The sequence below is a fragment of the Camellia sinensis genome, chromosome 13, assembly GCF_055761805.1.
Source record: "Camellia sinensis isolate YWXY chromosome 13, ASM5576180v1, whole genome shotgun sequence".
NCBI lineage: Eukaryota > Viridiplantae > Streptophyta > Magnoliopsida > Ericales > Theaceae > Camellia > Camellia sinensis.
Window position 1 is genome coordinate 43,527,430 of NC_138973.1, and position 22,360 is coordinate 43,549,789.

A 22,360-nucleotide genomic window follows, 5' to 3' on the forward strand; every position below is an offset into this window, starting at 1 on the left:
AAAAAAAAATGCTCATCACATTCAAAGAGGCTTAATCAAAAGATATTTCAATGACAAACAAATTCCATGCTCTAATTCATTAGTACGTAATGTCTAGATTGTATATCATAAACTGATAGAGATTTCAAAAGTATCATTTCCAATTTGTAAGGCCAGTGCCATAAACATTGCTTGTAGCATTCAACTATTCAATGAACAGATTGTAAATTGGAGTTATATCTACCTACAGAACAAAACAAAACAACTCATCACATCTTCTTCTCAAGGGCTTCGTTGAAATGTCATTCAAAATCTCGCAAAGAGCTCCCAAGCCTTCAAATTGACGCAAGCTTGCAGAACCTATATCGAACTGAGATCTTAGAACAAACTTTTTTCATTCAAGGGAAGCTATGTGTTGTGTTTAAGTAATATTTATTTTTAAGTAGTAAACTACTAGGCAGGAAGTGTGCGAATAACAAGTCTACCAATTAACTGAACTGAATAAACATTCGAAATGGGAGAAAAAGAGTGTTCGATGTTAGCTACTAACACCAAGCAAAATAGTGTTTGATGAGAGTTTATGCTATCAAGTAATTTGTAGTTAATTTGTTGTTGATATGTAATCAGCAAATTTGCAGGATTGGATTTCATATTTGAATGAACCCCTCTATCTCTCTTACTGATACTGAGAATTTAACCAGAAAAAAATATATATATTTGGTATAAAAAAATCATTATCAACAAAAAGTAACAATTTATTGACTTTAATAAGTGAACTTGAATAAAATTTTAATTTAAAAGGACCTTACTTGTGTTCAGTTTTTTTTCTTCAATCTAGAACTCTAAAGTAGATTTTTCTTCAAGTTTGGATAATTGAATCAAGAATTCTCTTTCATCATTGTAAATTGAATCACTATTTGGAATCCAACATTCTATTTTATCTTTAATTCAATCTAAATTGTTTTTATCTAATCCATAGGTGTAAATAGAAAAGACAAATCTCTTGTGATACTCGATCTAGCATGTATGTTGCTTTTGCAAATTTTGTTTTTTTAACTTCTTGTGCTGTGTTGTTTATTTATTGTTTATTGTGTTGATTAGCAATCCCATGAGAATCCTCCAAACTAAGGGTTCTCCATTTTCTTGATTTGCAAACATAAATTTCATACAAAAAAAAATTACTAGAATGATGTGACGTTGAAAATTTTGAAATATTAAGCCATTTTGATGGGTAATTTATCCAAAATATAAGCCTAAAAGAGAAAAGTTGAAAATTTTGAAATATTAAGTCATTTTGATGAGTAATTTATCCAAAATATAAGCCTAAAAGAGAAAAGTTAAACCGAAATTGGGGAACTTTACTCTACATATTGTACACACCTTGTTGAGTTATGTATTTTTTTTGATAAATATTATAAATTTTTGTAAAAAATATTACATAATCTTTTGGTGGTGATGTTACAACGACAACTTCTTAAGTTAAAGTATTATACTTTACAATAATTTGTGATACAGTTATATATTTTTGTTTACTTTTTTTTCATCTAAATGTTACTCAACAACAAATAGACTAACATATTTCAAATTGTTGAGATGATGCAAAAAAACACAACATTACAATAAAAATAACTAAGAAGATTCGATACCATAACAATATTTAATTGGATGATCAAAGTTAATCCATTAGAACATAAAAAAAAATAAAGAGAAATCGTGTAAAAACAAGGCAAGATGAAATTCTATAACTGTCAAACTACTATTACTATCTAGATTGAAAATATTACATCTCTATGAGTGTCGATCATACGAATGTTTCCCATGTGGCCTCCTGGTCACTTGGGGTTGGACCCAATGTACAAGTGTCATACGCTCATAACTTCACCTTCCCACAAGTGGGAAGCTCAGACTCCTTATTGCATTTAATTGATCAATGAGGATCGCTCAGTTTGCTCCCCTAAAAGTTTAACACAGAATACATGAATAATCTACATTAATTATCTATTTATACTCTCATTTGAGAAGAGAGAAGAAGTTGAATTGGTAGATGAAGCTGATGAAGACGATGATAATGATAATGGCGTGGTGAAGTTGAATTCTATCGGTAATTGCTGGTGGAGAGCTTAGTAAGAAACCAGTTCCTTCTTCTCTTCCAATTCAAGTTCCCTAAGTGGTATAGGAGCTAGAAATGTCTTCATGAACTCTCTGCAACACTCTTTGCCACTGCAAATTTGTCCTCACTTGACTGATCGAAACTGACCCCTTCTTTCTGTACCTTCCTGCGCATCAAAGTCGAGTCATCAAGCCTCAAAATGTATGCTTGGTTGCAACCCTCAAAGAGCCGCTCACCAAATGTGTCGATGATGTCGTAAGCGTTGACGTCGACCTTCAACACAAAGAAATGATCATTCCAGCTTACTATGTAAATCCTAGGCATGTCATTGTCACCCTTTGCGTTCTTCTTGATCTCATCCCATATCTGATCAAAAGACATGACTCCTTTCAATGTCTCGAACTTTTCCGGACCGAAGAATCCGATGAAGGACTTCTCATGCAAGACCGATATTGGGCAGAGTCCGGCTTGCAGGACGGTCTTGATGTCAAAATGCTTGTCGGGGAATTGGTTTATCAAGTCCTGATTGTCACAGAGCTTTCTCCATTCAGAGGAGCCTTCGACTATGAGCCTGTCGAATTGGGCCCTCATTGGCGTGTTGTCTTGGTTGGATTGAAGCCAATTGGCAATGACTGCAGCCAGTGCTGTACATGCGCGTTTTCCGGCAGCTTTGTCGCTGCGTTGGTCAAAGGAAGCGAAGAAGACATTGGCTTTGAGCTTTGCTTGGCCATCTCTGCTGACTAGCTTCTTTTCTTCCCAATGACCAGTGGTGCTAGGTTCTGTTTGCTCACGAGCAGGTTCATTGACATCTAATTTCTGCAAAAAAATAGATATGAAGAAAGGTTAGATTACAATTTTCAACCTCACTAGTAGCAAAATATGTATTGATATTGATAGTACAATTATATATTAGTTGATATTGGACAATATCAGTAAATATATCGAAAGTTTAAAATCCCGATACATATCAGTCTGTATGTTATGTATGGGGCACTATTTAAAATCCTGCAAAAGACCCCCTAACCCATGTTGAAATAGCAGCCCAAATACAAGCTTATACGAACTTCATGTATGGGGCACTATTTAAAATCCTGCAAAAGAAACAATTGTTAGTTCTTGCATATTCATTTGTGTCAATATATGTGTAAAAACTGCACTACAATGTATAAGAAAGTATATGAAGGTATCTGGGAATATGTGAAAGGAGCATTGAAATTCTAAATATTTTGGCATTTTCTCTACCTTATTAACAATCCATAGGGTTGCCATTAGCATGATCTATGATTAAATAGCGCAACATATGAATTTTACCCCATTATAAAGCCGAGCAATTTCCAAGCGATCAGGTTTATCATCACAGGCAGCAGCTGAAATTTCTTCTGAAGCTGCACAAGAACAGGTCATATCATATTAACTACCTAAACAAGCCCTGGCTCTTTTGACATGTTAAAGATCAGCGGTCCATTAGCATGCAATGAAATAATAACAAAGCACGAAGGAATCCAATATACTAGTGGTTTTAATAACTGAGAGTTGCCAAACATTGTTCTTGATTTACCAGAACTAAACTTAAAGAAACAGTGGGTGCACTTACTAATCACTTGTGGTAACTGATTATTAGTTCGAGAATCAATATCCATGGAGCATGGGCTTGGTATATCGAGAACCTTGGCTTCAGTCTCCGGCTCTTCAATAGGAGTTTCATTTGCTTTTGCGTCACCCTACAAAAACATCAAATAATAAAGAGAAACCATATGAGTTAAGTATTGCTTCATTGCAGTTAACTAAGAATGCAATTTATGTTGTCTATTTTGCTGGCAACTCTTTCATATAGAACCATATTCAGAGATCGTAGCGATTAAGTCACATAGGAAGATGAAATAAACAAACCGCCAAACAAGAATTAGGATGGTATGCTTTTGATTTTTGGTTAATAGAATAATCAAAAAGAAAATAAACCTAAACAGAAGATAAATTGCTTCATTTTTCTTCGGCTACAGTGCCAGAATATTTTTTTCAACATTAACACACCAACGAGATTGATGTTTGCTAACCTTGCAGTAGCTAATGGCAGATGTCATCTTCTCATTCCTCTCCTCTTCATTCATTTCGCTGTAATAGTTACAGCTCTTCTTCAGCGACTTCCCACCATCACCGCGACCTTTGGTTCCTGCCTATGTCGACTTGTAACATGTCAAGTACCTCTTGACCTTCCGCATCAACAATGTCCCGAACCTCAGAGAAAGAGAGAGATTGAAGTTGAGGGCTTCATGGAGAGAGAGAGAGAGAGAGAGAGAGAGGAGAGGGGTGGAACTTTGTAATCTAAAACCCAAAATGCTGAAAAATTTGAGTTTGAATTTTAATTCTCAGTTCAACTCTTTTTTTCTCAGCAACAATCAGTGTTATAATTTGTTGATGACTTGTGTACTTATTGTTGGGAGAATATATTGTATATATGGCATAATTGGTTGTATTAGGAATCTTTGTATATATGGCATGATTGGCTATATTAGGAATTCGCCCTAAATCTATTACTGAAAGAGGAAATACAAAGATTCCTATTTACACTAATTCCTAATACAAAGATTTAGGGCTAATTCCTTTATATTAGGAATTAGTGTAAATAGGAATCTTTGTATTTCCTTTTTTAGTAATAGATTTAGGGCTAATTCCTAATATAACCAATCATGCCATATATACCATATATTCTCACAACAACTACACAAGTCATCAACAAATTATAACACTGATTGTTGCTGAGAAAAAAAGAGTTGAACTGAGAATTAAAATTCAATCTCAAATTTTCAGCATTTTGGGTTTTAGATTACAAAGTTCCACCCCTCTCATCTCTCTCTCCATGAAGACCTAACCAATTATGAGAAGTAATATTTACACTAATTTTTACACTAATTCCAAATATACAATATAATTCCTAAATCTATAACCAATTCCTAATATTTACACTAATTCCTAATTCCTAATACACAATATATTCTCACAGTTGTTTGCAGTTGTTGGCTTTGGAAAGAAGAGGGGACCCAACTCTTCTGAGAAGTAAGCTCGCTCTAATGAGAATTAAGCTTAAGATCTTGAAAAAATCAAAACGAGAAGCAATTGCTAGATGGAATCTTCACATCCATATACAGCATTAAATGACATGTTAAAAGATATAAAAAGCATTGCTCAGGGTAAATAGCATTCCAATTAAGACATATCAAAAGAATTCACCTTCTGTTGACACAAACCACCATAAAAATTTTAGTTCAAATATTGAATATATATTTGAAACACAAGCATTAAGAAAAGGTCAAATTCAGCAAAGGGTAAGAAAGAATTGGAAATGGCAAAAACAACACCAACCACAATTACAAGAATAAATAGCTAGGACGATAAGAACTCCTATTGCTCCATAAACAATAAGAATATTAAATCTACAATCTAATAAGTTGAAAATCAGCAAAAATTTTAAGACTATCAAGTGTCACTTAATAAGAAGTGAGTACTCAAAAAATTGAGAAAGACCTTGGGTAAATAGTCTGTCACAATCATCATTGGGGTACTTTGTGTTACAGCACCCAGAAATTGGACTACATTTGGATGTCGTATCTTCTGAAGCAATTCAAGCTCATCTCTGAAAAGACTTCTTGAGCAAAATCAACAAAAAGAAAAATGAAAACCAAGAATTTAGAAAATAATGGAAACAAAATGAAAATGCCATCATATGGACAACTCACATTTTATCCTGATCAGCAGTCACTTCCTCCCCAAGTTTTTTCACAGCAACTTCTATTCCTTGCCATGATGCTACACAGAAGGTTCCCTGGGATATGTTTTAGTTAGTCTATAAAAGATGAATTACTACTTTCAAGACAAAAAAGAAGCAGAAGTATGATTGTTGCAACATAAAGTAATCAGATCAACAACCTGAGTTTGCCAATTAAAACTACACCTATGACTCAGTCAACACAGATGTTTAGTCTCTTCTTTGTTACGAAACATTAATTTTAGGCAATGTTTCACCAAAATATAAGAGGTTAGACACTTTAAATTCTTGAAACTAAAATAGGTTAATAAAATCGCTAATGTTTTTCTTGTTGAGGTTTTGTAATATTAAAAACACAATCCAATGAAAAAAAAAACAAAAATAAAAGATTAGGCTGTCACCCATTTAAAGTTTTTATTTTTTTAATAATGTTTCTATTACTTGTTAGGCCCATATCTTTTAACATTATGTCAAATGCAACAAATGTTGCTACCAACCACTTCTCCACCACTAGCGCACACAAGAAGAAAAAGTTAATTTGCTTTAAATAGTTGCGATTTGGGGTAAACAATATATATTTATATGTATGTATACTATGGATGTATACTGGTAGCAACTGATTCATGACCCGAACCACACCATGAAAGCATGACAATTTCTCTGTTTGTACGTACAACAGACACCAAACTGGAATCATTTATATGATGGTAATACTCAACTTATGGAACAGCGACCAATCTAATTTCTTATGAGCCTCAAATTCACAACACTCATTGAAAGGAAATCACAATAATTAATGTCCACTACGGATTTATAGACACTCTAGAACATCCTAATATACACCCAACTGAAATCTTGATGAGCTAAATTATGGAAAGGCACAAATGACAGTATCAGTAGTTTCCTCAGGAAACATATGAGCCACGTGTTTAATAGGTGAACGAAATGATACAGTTTATGCAGTTCCATTTACTCGGACATGAAATGGGGGCTCTTAACAGAAGATTGGCTCATCAGGTGAACTAGATCGTGCACGAGCCCTCAGAATATCATTGGCATCATCAATCACAGCGGCAGCTAACAGAGTGTACTCGCCAGGAACCAGGAAATACAAAGAGAACGAATGTTTGATTTCCTCTAGGGGAGGAACCTCCACAGTTACACCCCTCAAAACGCCTAACAATAGATCAGACCAAAAAAAAAAAAACCCCCGCATAAATAAACATGCTCATCCATAATAATTTTGAATGCTGGCATATAAAATTTCCATGTAATCGATTCCATGATATTTGGTCCCATTTTCCAACAATAGGCTAATCGCTTAGGGAGTCCATTCATAACCCCTGAAGAAAAGGTTATGAAAACTCAAAGTTTTTGAAAGTTAGAAATGATATTTTCTAATATAATCCTTATTTTCGTCCTAAAAATCAAAGATTATTTCCTTGGTTTGAAAGTTAGAAATAATTATTTTTTGATATTTCCTTATTTTCTTAAAAATTAAAAAAGAGTATTTTCTAACTAATTGAGTTAAAGGGTTGCTATCTACTGAAAGATAGTTGAACAAAGACAGCATGCTAGAATTTTAACTGACCAAAGAACAGTTGCCTTCTTTCCCTCAATGCAGTTCTCCCCGGCTACATCTCGGCACGTAATGCTAAGACTCATCCTTATCATTTCCTTATTGTTGTTTCGGACCATAACTTCCATGGAAGTCATGTCATGCGCAAGTACAAAACCTTTAGACAAAGGGGATTGAACTTGATTAATGGATTCTTTAGGTGAACTGAGTTTGGCACGTCCTGTACTATTTTTAGCAAGCTTAAAGCCAAACGTCAATGGATCCGGTAGCAGGACATCCGTGACGGACGTCTGAAGGGCAGCCTGTATGGCATCCTTAATGTTTAATTCTCCAGAGCTGTTCCGTCCAAATTGCCACCTCACCTTAATTTTGGAAATCAAGTTCTTGATCGAAGCATTCAGTTCATCCTTAGCATTCTTCTCCGAGAAACTTGAACTTCTATCAGGGGTCCCACTCTGGGTACGTTTCACAAAGAACGAACTGTCCAGAACAGGTAATTTAAAATGCTCTAGAGGTATTAGTACCCTTGCAGTGTTATCCCTATCGATTCTTGTTTTAGGGTAACCAAACTCAGCTGCATTGCAGTCAACACTAGAATTATCCTCATTTCTAAATTTCCCTAGCTTGACAGAAACATTAATCTCAAAAACAACATCAGTTGGATTAGACAACTCGAGTTCAAGAAAGCGTAGCCCCCAACTTCCCATGTAAGGATCAATCTTCACTAATTTATCAGTCTTACTTTCAAAAGAATCAAAAACCGTAACTTCATAAGAACCATTCTCCACATGAACCAACATAGGAGGATTTTCACCGACGTATGCAGGAATTTCCATCGACAGCAAATGGGCCTTCACAAAGGACAAGCCCTGCAAAACACAAATGTTCAAAGGATCAACCAGGCGTCTACCAGGGGGAACAACAGACCCATCTGTAGGTGGTTCTCCTGAATTCGCCAATGGCCCTGACAGGAAGATTGAAAAGGGTAAACAATGCAAACACGCCTTTTTAACAAACTCAATGTCTGTGTAGAAAAGTGTATCAAAAGCCGTAAACAATCACTAATATAGATTTGCGGGATATCACAGAATTAGTCAATCACAAGAGAAAAAGGGGAACATCAAATTAAGCAAATACTATGATAACAGATGTAAGAGAAACACACGAAGAGGAACTTCAATTAAGCATTCAAACATTTTTACCCAAATAGTGTCTTCAACCAGAAATTTGGACCAAATGACATCCTAAGCATCAAATTCATCAAATCTCAGAATCGTTAAATAGGTCTTGAGATGAGAGTAAACAAGTACCACAAAGGGGTGGGGAAGTTTGATTAAAGCACTCTCCCTTTACTCTGGGAGAAGGTTAAGAAAACAGGATCCGTCATTGAATATGTGGGCAAGGTCAATAGGGCATGTTGGAATGTGGCTTTAGTCTGATTTGCAAATTCTCATCATAATTCAAACCCAGACCCAGACCATAGATCACAATGTTGCTACTCCCAGAAGAGAGCCATATATTTGATGTAATTGTCGCTTAAAACTAGGAACTCAAAAAACTTAGAAACACCAAGATTGCAAGAGCAAATAAATTATATTAACAAAATCTAATAAACAAAAGTTATTTTCCTATTACAGTTGTGGTTGGAAAATTACCTACATAGTGGATCAACAACATTGGGCTACTGTGCTTCCAGATAAATTTTTGCTAGCAGTATCAGTGTCAACCAAACCAAGCTGCCACACTTTTAAGGTTACTGGTATTGTCACTTCCGCACCAGGTTTCAGAGGAAGGACACTTTTTAAAGTTTCATAAGGGACTGATAAAACTGACTCTTGGTTTTTTCCTGATAGTGATATATGTAACTGTTCAACTAGAACAGTACCAGCATTGGCCAGACTAATCCACACATCATGAATTTCACCTTCATATAAAATGACAGCTCCATCACCACCTACAACGTGTGACACTAGCAATGGCAATGAGGGTACCACAGAAATTGAAAAATCTAGAAATCCTCTAGATGTTGATTTGTGATTATATATCAATTTTAAGCAGTATATAACAATCCCAATCAAACAATCAAGACAAATCGACACAACGATTTTACATGGAAAAATCACAATTGGACACCTCCAATTGTGATAAAAAAACCACGGGCAACAGCCACAAAACAATCCACTAAAAAGATATAAAGGAATTACACAGGTATACTCTCAATTACCTAGTGAATCCATGCCCAAATTGAACCAACCTTTATGTGCCTCTTCCAACCCCGTCTTCACCTCGGAATTGTCTTGACGATGAGCCACTCCGGAATCCACCAAAGCTTCAGGCTCAAATTCTTTAGAATCCACCGAAAAACAACTCTCTCTTTTGTGTAGAATAAACAAACAAACCTTTGATGTATGCTTCTTAAACCATGAGTTGAATACTCAATGAAAACATCAAAGAAAACTAGCAAAATATCCCCAGATATAAACCTTAGAATCCAAAAAGAAGATCTAGAGGACTTATCCAAGTTTTGGGAGAAAACCAACTACTTATAGAAAACCAAATTAATCCTAGTTTAGGAAGAAAACCAAATCCTTATAGAAATCCGAAAATCTGTGTTCGCGCGGTCCGCTCAAGCGTGGCAATTCCCGCTCGAACGGAGGCTTCAAAATTGGGTGATTCATATAAGCTTCATGCTCGAGTGGAAATTTCCACGCTCGAGCGTCGAATCACACCATCCAGTACTTTTTCAGGCGAAGCAGAGATGCTATGAGCTTGCAATCCCTGCTTGAGCGTCACTTTCCCCGCTCAAGCGGGACGACCAAAATTGGAAAATCTGGAAAACTTGATCCTCTTACAACCTCGGTTTTGATCCATGGAAATTGACAAAGGCACGATTCGGGTTGGATTCGCATCTAATAAACATAGCCTCACTGAAATAAAAGTGTGAAAACAAATACAACTGAAAGGAGTTTTGTCAAACAGGGTTGCCAATAATAAAACCTACCAATCTCCCCCTTTGGCAATGCCGTGACAAAACACACCCAACAAATAAAATCCTAAACACCCCAACCCATTACAGCCAACAAAACCCAAATTCTTTCTCAAGGTCTTGATCTGCAAAACAGTTATTAGTGCCACAATCTCCAAAACAACTATTAGTCCCACAAGAATATATGAAAAAGCAATAGACATATGACACGATTATCTTGAAACATGAGATGGAAAACATGAATAGATGAAAACTAAGACTCATGAAAAATAACTCTCAACCAACAAAAGCAAGATCATAAACCAACCCAAGTCAAGATGAACCAAACTCCCCCTCACTAAAAGCAACTACAAACACTGAAAATAGTGAACAAGAAGAAAACGACAAAAATAATATGGTGGAGCAATCAAGGAATTTCATATTGTGCCTTAAAACACACAAGATTATCCAAGAAGCACAATTACTAGTAAACACAATGTGCACAGTCTGTAGAAAATTCCTCATGAAAGAAAGTGATGCATTATGTGAAAAGCATAGATCTCATGATAAAAGTATGCGTGTGACTCTTGGAGTTCGACAAACACTAGATTCAATCCTAGTAGTGATATGAAAGCTGGACCTCCGACAAGAGAATCTAAGCACAACTAAGGAAAGTCAAACCACTAGGAATCAATGGGTATTTGGTGAGTAAAGGCGGAGGCTCCCCCTCAATCAATGAATCTTTTTTTTTTCTTTCTTTCTTTTGCATATTTTTCTATCTTTTGCATATTTTTTCTGCTTCTCTTTCTTTTTCTTTTTCTTTTTCTTTTCCTTTTTCTTTTGCACACTCATTGGCGGCTGACACGCTCAAGAGTATGGAAACCGAACCAGAGAAGCATGGATATAATAAGGATGGCCTGGTTGGTGACTCTGAGGTAGCCTTTTCCTCATGGCTAGACTGCAAAGAATAGAGGGGAAAGCCGTGGAGGTGCAAAAAGATGGAAGATGGTTAAGAGACTCAACATCACCCATGATATGCTAGTATAGGTCAATTCTTCTAGAAAAGCAAAAGATACAATGACAGAAGTCCATAAAGAAAATAATAATCCCTAAGGCAGAAGACTCCAAAATTTGCTAATCTAAGAGTGTGTACAGAATGAAACATACTAATCAAAAAACACACACTCCAAAAACGAGTAATGACCACAGAAAGCACACATATATTAACATGTAATGGATATTCTCATCAATTCCAATATGCACCAAGGACCACTCAAAAATTTCAAGCTTGCAAAACCATACTAAGAAAATCTTTTTGGGATTTTTTATTTTTTTTTATTTTTTATTTCTTAACCAAAGCAAGACAAAAAACGAACAAGCACACATTTTTTTTCATTAAAAAACAACACACAAAAACCCAAAAGCTAAAACAAATAAACAAATTAACACAAGTCAAGTTTTCTCACCTAAACTGCTTTAGTACGAACAAAGTTGTGAGAATTGCAGTTCTTGGGTGGTGTCTTGATGTTGTGGTTCCTTTCCCCTGCAATGGGAACCCTTCTCGACTTGGCTTCCAACTTCCAATTTTTAGGTCTAGGCAAATACAATCTCCCATACAACTTATAACAATAAGGGCGAATATGACTATGCATACCACAATGATGACAAATAAAAACAAGGTGTACATTCTTTTCTTTTACCTTACCAACTCTAGGAAGTTTGAGAAGTCCATCCTTATGTTGAATTTTTTGTTCTCCCTTTCCTTGAGTTCTTGTATCATGAGATGTTGAAGCACTCTATTTTTGCTCTTTCTTACCACCAAAGCCAATGCTACTCTTGTCTGAACAAATTTGTTGAGACCCAATGATATTGTCCAAAGTCTTTGATCCTTTGTTCCAAAGACTAATGGTAACCATGGCACACTTGAGTTCTTCCTCTTTCTTGATCATTAATTCTTCCAAAGCAACTTGAGACATCTGGAGAGTTTTAATTTTTTCTTCATATGTTCCATAGATTTGTTGTAGCTCGTTCCTCTCTGTCTCACAAGTCAAGAGTTTTGCACAAAGAGCTTGTCGATCATTAGCTATCTTGATGGCATCAAGCCTAGCCTCGGAAATCTTCTCCTTTAGTTTGACATTCTCACTTTCACATGTTGTGAGTTTCATAGTGAGTTTGTCATTCAATTTGGATAACTTAAGAGATTCCTTATACAACTTTTCATAAGCTTGCTCAAGCTCTTCATCATCACTTCCCAAGGATTCATCATCAGTGGTATTCTCAACCGGGCTCTTCGAATACTCTATTCGTCCTTTAATTTCAGAAGCCACCATGAAAGCAAGGAATTGTTTATGTCCCTCTTCACCTTGATCTTCATTGTCACTTTCATCTTCATCAGATTCTGATTCATCCCAAGTGATAGCGAGGGCTTTCTTCTTCCTCAACCGAGTGGGGCATTCTTGAGCAAAGTGGCCAAATCCTTGGCATTCATAGCATTGGAGTCTTTCAGAGTTCCCTTGTATCTTTCCTTTCTCTTTCTTGGCTATAGAATTAATTTTGAGTTTATCTTTGCCTTTAGATTTATGAGAATGAGTAGATTCCAAAAGATTAGGATTCTTTTTCAAAAAAGACTTTTTAAATTGTTTAACAAAAGCAGCGGTAATCTTGGAAGCTATCTCATAATCCTCATCAGAATCCTCTCCAACTCTATGAGCACTACTAAAAGAAATATCTTTTAGTTACTTTTTGAAATTCCTATGTGCCTCATAAGTTTGGAGATTTCCAACCAATTGATCTAGCTTGAGGTTGTCAACATCTTGAGCCTCATCAATAGCCGCAACTTTTGGTTGGAACCGATCGGGTAAGGATCTCAAAATTTTTCTCACAACTTTGGATTTTGGTATTTTTTCACCTAAATTGAAGCTGGAATTTACAATGTCACTCAACTTTGCATAAAATTCATCAAAGGTCTCACTATCTTTCATTGAAAGATTTTCGAAACTAGATGTAAGCTTTTGAAGTTTTGAGCGTTTCACAGAAGAAGTGCCCTCATGAACAGTTTGTAAGATATCCCAAGCCTCTTTTGCAACTTCACAATTACAAATACGACTAAACTCTTCAGGTGTGACAACGCAAAAGAGAGAATTGATAGCTTTACTATTCCAGCTACTATTTTGGTAATCAATTGTGTCCCACTTTTCAATTGGTTTGGGGAATGTTACTCCATCAACGGTAATTGTTGGTTCGGTCCACCCATTCATGACAGATTACCAAATTTTTTCATCTATTGATTTTAAAAATGATCTCATCTGAGCTTTCCAAAAAGAATAATTGGATCCGTCAAGTAGGGGTGGTCGAACCATAGAATTTCCCTCACGAATTGAGTCCATTATCACAAATCAAACAAGATCTCGCTCTAATAGATTTGTAAAACAAAAAAAATAGAGCGACCCGCTCTGATACCAATTGAAAAATCTAGAAATCCCCTAGATGTTGATTTGTGATTATGTATCAATTTTAAGCAGTATATAACAATCCCAATCAAACAATCGAAACAAATCGACACAACGGTTTTATGTGAAAAAACCACAATTGGACACCTCCAATTGTGATAAAAAACCACGGGCAACAGCCACAAAACAATCCACTAAAAAGATATAAAGGAATTACACAGGTATACTCTCAATTACCTACCGAATCCACGCCCAAATTGAACCAACCTTTATGTGCCTCTTCCAACCCCGTCTTCACCTCGCAATTGTCTTGACGATGAGCCACTCCGGAATCCACCAAAACTTCAGGATCGAATTCTTCAGAATCCACCGAAGAACAACTCTCTCTTTTGTGTAGAATAAACAAACAAACCTTTGATGTATGCTTCTTAAACCATGAGTTGAATACTCAATGAAAACATCAAAGAAAACTAGCAAAATATCTCCAGATATAAACCTTAGAATCTAAAAAGAAGTTCTGGAGGACTTATCCAAGTTTTGGGAGAAAACCAACTACTTATAGAAAACCAAAGTAATCCTAGTTTTGGAAGAAAACCAAATCCTTATAGAAATCCGAAAATCTGTGTTCGCGCAGTCCGCTCGAGCGTGGCAATTCCCGCTCGAGCAGAGGCTTCAAAATTGTGTGATTCATATAGGCTTCACGCTCGAGCGGAAGTTTCCACGCTCGAGCGTTGAATCACACCATCCAGTACTTTTTCAGGCGAAGCAGAGATGCTGTAAGCTTGCAATCCCCACTCGAGCATCACTTTCCCCGCTCAAGCGAGACGACCAAAATTGGAAAATCTAGAAAACTTGATCCTCTTACAACCTCGGTTTTGATCCATGGAAATTGACAAAGGCACGATTCGGGTTGGATTCGCATCTAATAAACTCATAGCCTCACTGAAATAAAAGTGCGAAAACAAATACAACTGAAAGGAGTTTTGTCAAACGGGGTTGCCAATAATAAAACCTAACAGAAATATTTGGAACTGATACATTTTTCAACTTTGCAGACCCACAGCAGCGGAAAGGGTCAGAAAGAACAAGACCTTGTGCTGCTCCAAGGAGCAAGTTATCAACATCCTTAAAAAGGTGTTCAGTAATTACACCAAAGCAATGAACTATGCATCCAGGAATTGTCACTGGCCCCATTTTAGTTGGAATTCCTAACAACGTGATCACTTTCGAAGAATTAGTTGGGAGATTTACACTAATTGGAAAAGAATCGAAGTTTCCAGAATGCACTGACAGATAGATGCTGCCAACCATTAAGTCAAACCCACAAGGAATTGCCAATTCCACTAACACCTGGACTGGTTCTCCAACAACCCAAATCAGCTCATGCTTACTACTATGATTTGGCTCTCCCTTGCTGAATGGTGTATAAATAAAAGGCCCTAAGGGAGCAGATCCTGCCCACCAATCTTCTCTAGCTGGATTGCATTTATGATGTCCATTTGTGAGGGATAGAGTGGAAAGGAATGCAACCTGGAAGCATTTGAAAAGTTGACAGGACAAATAGGTGAAAGTCTTTGAAAAGTAAATGTGAAAAAGTATAGGAGGGATCCAACAATGATTTATTTTTTTTTTGGTTTGGGGGGGGGGGACGTGTGATCAATGTCGTGTTTTTTTTTTTTTTTTTTTTTTTTACACAATCACCAAGGGTTCCATCAAACTAGGCTGCCCCAGTTTGTTCAATGTCCTTGGTTATATATATGTTTAGCCAATTGAAGACATTTAGCATCTTATAATTTTATCTTGCCAAGGAATATACAATGACAGAACCGTAATAAGCACAGAAGGAAACTTGATTCTTGCTCAATACTAGAGAAGTATTAAACCTACAGTACAAATACCTTATAAAAGGTGAGGCAGGATCAGCGCAACGAGTTCCTGAAAGGAGTCTATCAGCAGAATTTGTAAGTTCACTCGCAAGATTATTTTGCCCAGGAGGAGTAATTAGAGGATAATAAGATCGAAGCAGGCATGCTGCTGCACTCCATGCAGCAAGAGGATCTCCAGAACGAACAGCAGACACCAGTATCTCTCTTAGAACAACCATCTGCAGGGTGCTCCATTGGGACTCAAAATGTGAGACTATGAAGTGATGATGCGTTTTCCCATCATCAACATGAGTGGATACAATTTCTTTAAATAAAGAAAGAACAGAAACAAATTCAGTATGTAGAATAATTAACTGAAAACAGTGTAGAACCTGTTGATCTATGACACCATGTCAGTTCTAACCAGACCATCCATTGCAAAGCTTCTGTGTCAAATTTGGAGTTCTGACCAATATTGAACTTAATTCAATCTGTGAATGGAAACTAACAGCTTCACAAGAGGTCATGCTGTGTACTATGAGAAAAAGGATTTTAATTTTTTGGTAGGGATGGAAAGGAAACATTACAGTTTTCAATTGTTAATTATTTTTTTTTTTACCATGTGCACTATGAAATGTTAAAAAATTTTATTCTTACATTTGCAACAATAGTTTTTTGTTGTCATTCAAGAAATCAAATGTATAAGCATACTATAATCTCCTACCTAAAATCCATCAGGACCTTGCTCTAGAGAAAGTGGTATGGGAATACATGAATAGAATTTAGCATATGCACATTAGCATGGTACCTTATTTGAGTAAGTAGAAGCTGATGTAACATTTTTTTTTTAAATAAAACGACAATAAATGTTTATTTTTCCTAGCTTTTCAAAGGCAAGCTCCCAAATGTGAAAAGTTCATCCCAAATGCAAAAATTAATGGCAGTAGTCGCATAATCATATAAGCCAAACCATATTTTTAAAACTCACATTGGAAAGAGAACTCCTAGCAATAGATGCTCTACTTTGAACACGATATGCTTTTGTGGTCATTGCCAACACTTGCAAGGCACTGATAGCGGCCAGTCTATTTTCTTGTTGCAAATACAGCTGAGCTACCTGCCTTGAAAAAAAGGCAGCTTTCCGGTGATAGCCTAGAGTTCCAAAAAGACGAGCTACTTCAACATACAATATTAGTCAGTCACTGGCGTCAATCAAAGATTTCGCTCCATCAGCAGCAGCTGTCAACAACTTCACTACATCCTTGGCCAGCTCATGTCTATCAATAAACAAAATATTTTAAGTGAAAAACCAATTTTAGAAATCACAGTAATACAAAAATCCTTAGCTTATAACTGAATTTCAACCTTCTACACTGTTCCCTAACCCAAGGAATAATGACACATCTATGGGGATCCTGACCCATAATTGAAGTGAAGACTGCGTAATTGACTGGTTTAGTGATGTCTAACAATTATAGAATAATGGCAATAGGAATTAATGAAAAGTCGATAACATACTACAGAGATGAAATGAAAATTTTACAGAATGTGATCTGGCAAGTGTAGTCTGTTATACGGTACCTGAAATTTACTGGTACCAAGTTCCAATTTAAATCCAAACTTTCCATATTGCTGGTCATCTTTAACTCTCAAAATTTTTTAAATGCCAATGTGATCATTTGAGCTTCACCGAATTTTAGCTGAAGTTTAAAATAATTAGTCCAAACTTCCAGCTAAAATTATTAAAATATTGAAATGACCTTGTTTACCGAAATGTGATCCAAAGTTTGACAAAAATCCAATCCAGAATTTGGGTCCAAAATTCACTTAATTTACGTAGATCTTAAAATATTAACTAACTTTACAAGCATTAAAATATGATGGCAGGTAGAAGTATTAAAATCTAATGTCTTTTTTCTATCTTTTTTGCCAAAAAATTAACATTTGTACAATTCTAACCTTGATAAAATGTAGAATAAAATGATGCAAGCAGCATTGTATAAATAATATAGCCTCATTAATTTATAGCTATATATTGATTGCACATTTCGATCAAGAGATTCCGGGATAGCATTCCACTTCTACAGGCTAAATTTATTCAAGTACGATAGTATGTTGCCGTCATCATCATAGAAGACAGGTTAAACAAGCCTACCTGGAGAGAAATCTTGCCAACTTCAAAGTAGCCTTGAGTTCAAAGCTTAGGGGAGATACTCTGCATGCCAAATAATTACAAAGATAACCATCAAGCGGGTTACATATATTATGAAGTGAACAAATATGAAAAGACAATAAATAATAAGCATTAAATAAATCTCAAAAAATAACATTAAGCCACTGGAACTTTTTGTTATCTAAATAATAGTATTCTTCAAACTTATATAGCTTAAATTACATAATTAACCAACATTTTTTTGGATTGACAACCAAGAAAAATTTATTAATAACCAGAGGAAAATTAGAAAATAATACAAAAAATGTATAAGGGCACAAGCTACACATTTCCAAAGACCCCGCACTTTATCACTTGAACCAAAGCCTCTCCAATCAATACATATGAACACAAGAAGAAGGTGCAACCCAATCCAACTTCACCAAACAAATCACCCTCCACCATAATTATAAAACTATGGGACAATGCATGAACAAATGATCAATACTTTCCTTGGCCCCATTTACATGTGACACACCATGGGTGTAACAAGGAATTCAGCCTTCTTTTCTAAACCATGTCATTGGTACTAACTTTCTAGTGAGCCATGGTCCATACAAACACTTTAACCTTAAGGGAGAGGAGACCCACGCACTTCACATCAACTTGTGAGGGACAAAATCATCAATAATTTTATCAAAAAATTACTTGCAAGAAAAATGTCGCCAAGTTTATACCCTTTAATCAATAATGAATTGGATAATAAGAGATACCAACGAAGCAAATTAATTGACCTCATGATCATTTATATTTCTAAAAAACTAAAAATTCTAAGAAATCATATTAGAAAAAGAGGAGATCATAGTGATCCATGGAAAGGTCCTCGTTGAGCATCATAGACATCAACTTCACATAAGAAGAGTCTTCATTTTCCTCTAAATGAATCTACTTTATCTGTAGTTTCAAGTTATGCAAGCACTTTGAAAGGATCAACCAATTTACTACAAACTCAGAGTATATGAATATTGTGTTACGACAATGCAAATCAGGACACGCCCATATTATGCCAGGCATCAGAATGCAAAATGATGTACAATACTAGAAGGTACTAGTCAACTTAAAGTCTAGAACTACATACAAATGGAAAGAAATTGAGTGTTCTGTTGTGACGTCTTACCACCACGTAGACCACCATAGATAAATATCAGGTCACCAATAGCAGCGGCAGCATGCCTACAGCGTCTCGTCAGTTCAACTGAAGCATCTCCACCGGCAGCATCAGCACTCTATCTGCCCGTCCTGGGAGTAGTAACAACAGACTTCGTATCACTCCAGACTCCTGCCGCAGTATCCAGAACTACACACAGAAACATGACAAATCTGAGAAAAAGACTTAAGTGTAGATTTTGTACACCAACAATTTGAACACATTTGCTGGATTACAGGGAAAAAGAAAATAAAGGAAAATACCTACAACACTTGATGAGTCTTCCACCATGCGTCCACCAACAAGTGCACCACCAGACACATGGAGCCTTGCATTTAACAAAACCTACAGGAGCATAGCACATCTCAATGACTGGTTTCTAGATACCAAACAGGAGGGGGGGAAATGTCAACTAACGGTGGGGTCTTTTTCTTTTCTTTTCTTTTCTTTTTTTTTTTTGGTTGGGAGTTTAAAAGAAAAACTCACTACTGCATGTTGATATCTAGGAAATGGTGAGACACTAGGAGCAATTGCCCATTCCCACCGACCATCTCTATGTTTTGCAAGCCCATATGCACTGGCCAGTGGCTGAAAAAATCATTAAGAGAGGATGTAACAAGTCAAACATGTATGACAATGGAAGAGGTGTATCTTGACCTTGATAGGGAGAAGGAATCATATAGACAAAATTGTACAATAATATTCATAGCAGATACATTAGTATTCAAGACAAACATACTAGCATAAACCTCAACACACACACAACTAAATATATATGCATGAATTAGACATCATCATAATAAAAATAAAAATGATGAATTCAAAACACAAAAGTTACATCTCAACCACACAAAATAGAAATGATGCCATGTACACATACCCTATGAGCTCCACCTAAGAAGAACCTTCAATTATTCAAGATACTACTCATTTTCCCCTTTCTAGAGCCTTCAATTATCAAGATGCTACTCATTATTATTATTATTATTGCTTATTCACATGAAAGGATACAAAAAGAAACAAATCGAACTAAATATCAGTTTGAGACCAAATCAAACTATAGCAGTAAATTTTACCTGGCAGAAGAAATTGATCCAAATCAAAATTCGGCCTACTGAGTGTGGAGGAAGGACAAAGAAGAGTGTGTAAAGCCCTCATGAATGTATCAACTAAGATAAGATACAAGCCAATAAGGATCCGGTTAAAAAACTCATGAACAAATTAAAAAAATTTAAAAGATTCGTGTATTTCCTAAGAATACAAATATTCAATACTCTATGCATTTAGCTATATGAATCGAATTCAAATTCAAGAACGAGAGAGAAAGATATCAGTAGCAAGTAATTCATCGTTTAATTCAAGATCTAAATTACTTCTGAGTTTCATCAAACTAAATTGAAATTGAGAGAGCTTGAAATCAAAATTAAACAGTGCAATATAGAAATCAACTGCGACTAAAACATGTAACAAAGAAGAATTCAAAGCAGAATAACAAGATTACAAACTAGAAAAATCATTCAAAGATTAACCAAATTATGCTCTGTTTGGTTGCTAAGAAAATGTAACAAAGACACAGGAAAACAAATATATATTTTACCCCAATTAAGGTGAGCTTCAGTTTTCTAGCCAAACAAACATAAAAGAATAATACTAAAAGTTTGAAATTATACAAACAAGAGGTTCAAAAACTAAAAGAAATTTAGCAAACAATCTAGAGAAATGTTCAGATCAAGTTTTAAAGCCAAAGCAAATCAAGATTTAATAATTTAAAAAAATAAAAAAATAAAATGAATCTTCGAATCACAAAGATGTTTCGAAATCAGAATCTACACTACATTGATAAAAATAAAGATATAGGGATTACAGAGATAGAGAGTTGGATTCATACATAGAAATAAGGCTTACCGATTATGAATCGATCCAAATCTTCATCAACAGCAGATTGAAATCTTCAAATCTTCATCAACAATCGATCAAAATCTTCATATCTTCATCAAAGTGAGAGTTGAGTGAGAAAGAGTGAAGAGTGGAGAGTGGATAGTGAGATTCGAGCGAGAGAGAGTGGAGAGTTGAGTGAGAGAGAGGAGAATTTGAGAGATTAACAATATGATTTGTGAGATTTTGAGAGAGAGAGAGAGAGAGAGAGAGAAAGTTAGGAAATAAGAGTGAAATGGGATAGGGCAACACGATTTGGGGGTTTTTTTTGTTTTCGGTTAAGAACACGATTTTGGGGGTTAAGTAAAATGGGATTATGACGTAAAAAGTGATTTTTTGCGATAGTAAAATAATCAGTCGCAAAAAAATAGACGCAAAAAATTGTATTTTCTAGTAGTGTGGCTACAGAAGCAGCAAACCCCTAATACTGAACCTTCAGTCATTAACTAGGTTCACCCAATAACAATGAAAAAAATGATTTCCCACAAGAAGGCAATAGGCCCCTGCTTTTCATCAGGTTAATACAATCTAAAGACCACACAAAGCTAATGGCTAAATTTCTACTTGTTTAAAGAAGAAATGCTGCTAGAAGAAGAGGAAATAGGACTCAAGTTTAAGAAAAAATCCTCTCTTAAACAATCTGTTCAAAAGCCAGAACTTTTTTATTATTATTATATTGTAAAAAAAATTATTTCAATTTTTTTTCTTCTTTTTTTTTTTTTTGGAATCAGCAATAAAAGAAGAATTTTATCAAAAATGAGAAAAGAGAAGTACAAAGAAGGACAAGAGGTCCTCAAAAGCAAAAACCAAAAAATCTACGAAGGAAAAAACAAGAAGTCCTCAAAATTTTTTTATTTCAATTTACTATCCAATTAAGAAAAAACCAGTGGTATGCAAATCAATTGTCACTAACAATTTAAGAAACATATATTGAGATTTTCATCATCAATTTAAGAAATAGAAAGTTTCCATATTGTTGAAAATTCAAAAGATTCTCTAATTAATGGACAAAGTTTGAAAGGAATTTCCATATTGATAATTAAAATTAAAAAAGAAAAAAAAATTGATGAGAACCAATAATATGACACAGATTTTTACATTATAAAAATTCATAAATTTGAGAAAAATAGATTGAATTTTTCATCAATAAATAACTTACAACGTCTTTGCTTATATTATATAATGATTCCCAATTGTCCAGTAGTTCTAGTTTTAAGATGTAAACTGTAGCAACTCTTTGTCATAAAATGTATGCTCTTAATTGTAATCATCTAATCATTTTTATTTTATTTTTTTTGGGAAAATATTTATCAAATAATTAGAGTTTATACTCCTCTTTTTGGAATTGGAAACAAA

The 22,360-nt window shown here is 35.3% G+C and overlaps 1 protein-coding gene and 1 pseudogene across 27 annotated transcripts in view; one reads left to right on the forward strand and one right to left on the reverse strand.

Moving 5' to 3' along the window:
- Positions 1-22,360, forward strand: part of LOC114274933 (uncharacterized) — a 267,609-nt pseudogene that overhangs the window by 180,465 nt on the left and 64,784 nt on the right. The window lies entirely within an intron of this gene.
- On the reverse strand, positions 1,717-21,485 carry LOC114262679 (trafficking protein particle complex II-specific subunit 120 homolog). 26 transcript variants are annotated; one of them, XM_082902089.1, is made up of 12 exons: positions 20,975-21,394; positions 20,146-20,238; positions 19,556-19,657; positions 19,337-19,414; positions 19,040-19,219; positions 17,866-17,925; positions 16,699-16,987; positions 5,824-5,909; positions 5,612-5,732; positions 3,684-3,810; positions 3,401-3,474; positions 1,717-2,905 (listed from the first exon to the last, which is right to left on the reverse strand). In XM_082902089.1, exons 7-12 carry the CDS (start codon positions 16,759-16,761, stop codon positions 2,171-2,173), a joined length of 1,206 nt encoding a protein of 401 aa, XP_082758215.1. In that variant the 5' UTR covers positions 16,762-16,987; positions 17,866-17,925; positions 19,040-19,219; positions 19,337-19,414; positions 19,556-19,657; positions 20,146-20,238; positions 20,975-21,394; the 3' UTR covers positions 1,717-2,170. The 26 variants fall into 26 exon arrangements, with proteins under 26 accessions (XP_082758215.1, XP_082758213.1, XP_082758212.1 ...); XM_082902087.1 differs by lacking the exon at positions 17,866-17,925 and adding an exon at positions 17,292-17,410 and having other exon boundaries at positions 19,333-19,414; XM_082902086.1 differs by having other exon boundaries at positions 19,333-19,414.

Coding starts and splice junctions, on each gene's coding strand:
- LOC114262679 (XM_082902085.1), bottom strand. CDS start 16,761: ATGACCACAAAAGCATATCGTGTTCAAAGTAGAGCATCTATTGCTAGG. Junction 5,910..16,698: donor CTAGGAGTTCTCTTTCCAAT/GTGAGTTTTAAA, acceptor AACATATCCCAG/GGAACCTTCTGTGTAGCATC. Junction 3,475..3,683: donor TCAGTTACCACAAGTGATTA/GTAAGTGCACCC, acceptor GTTCTTGTGCAG/CTTCAGAAGAAATTTCAGCT.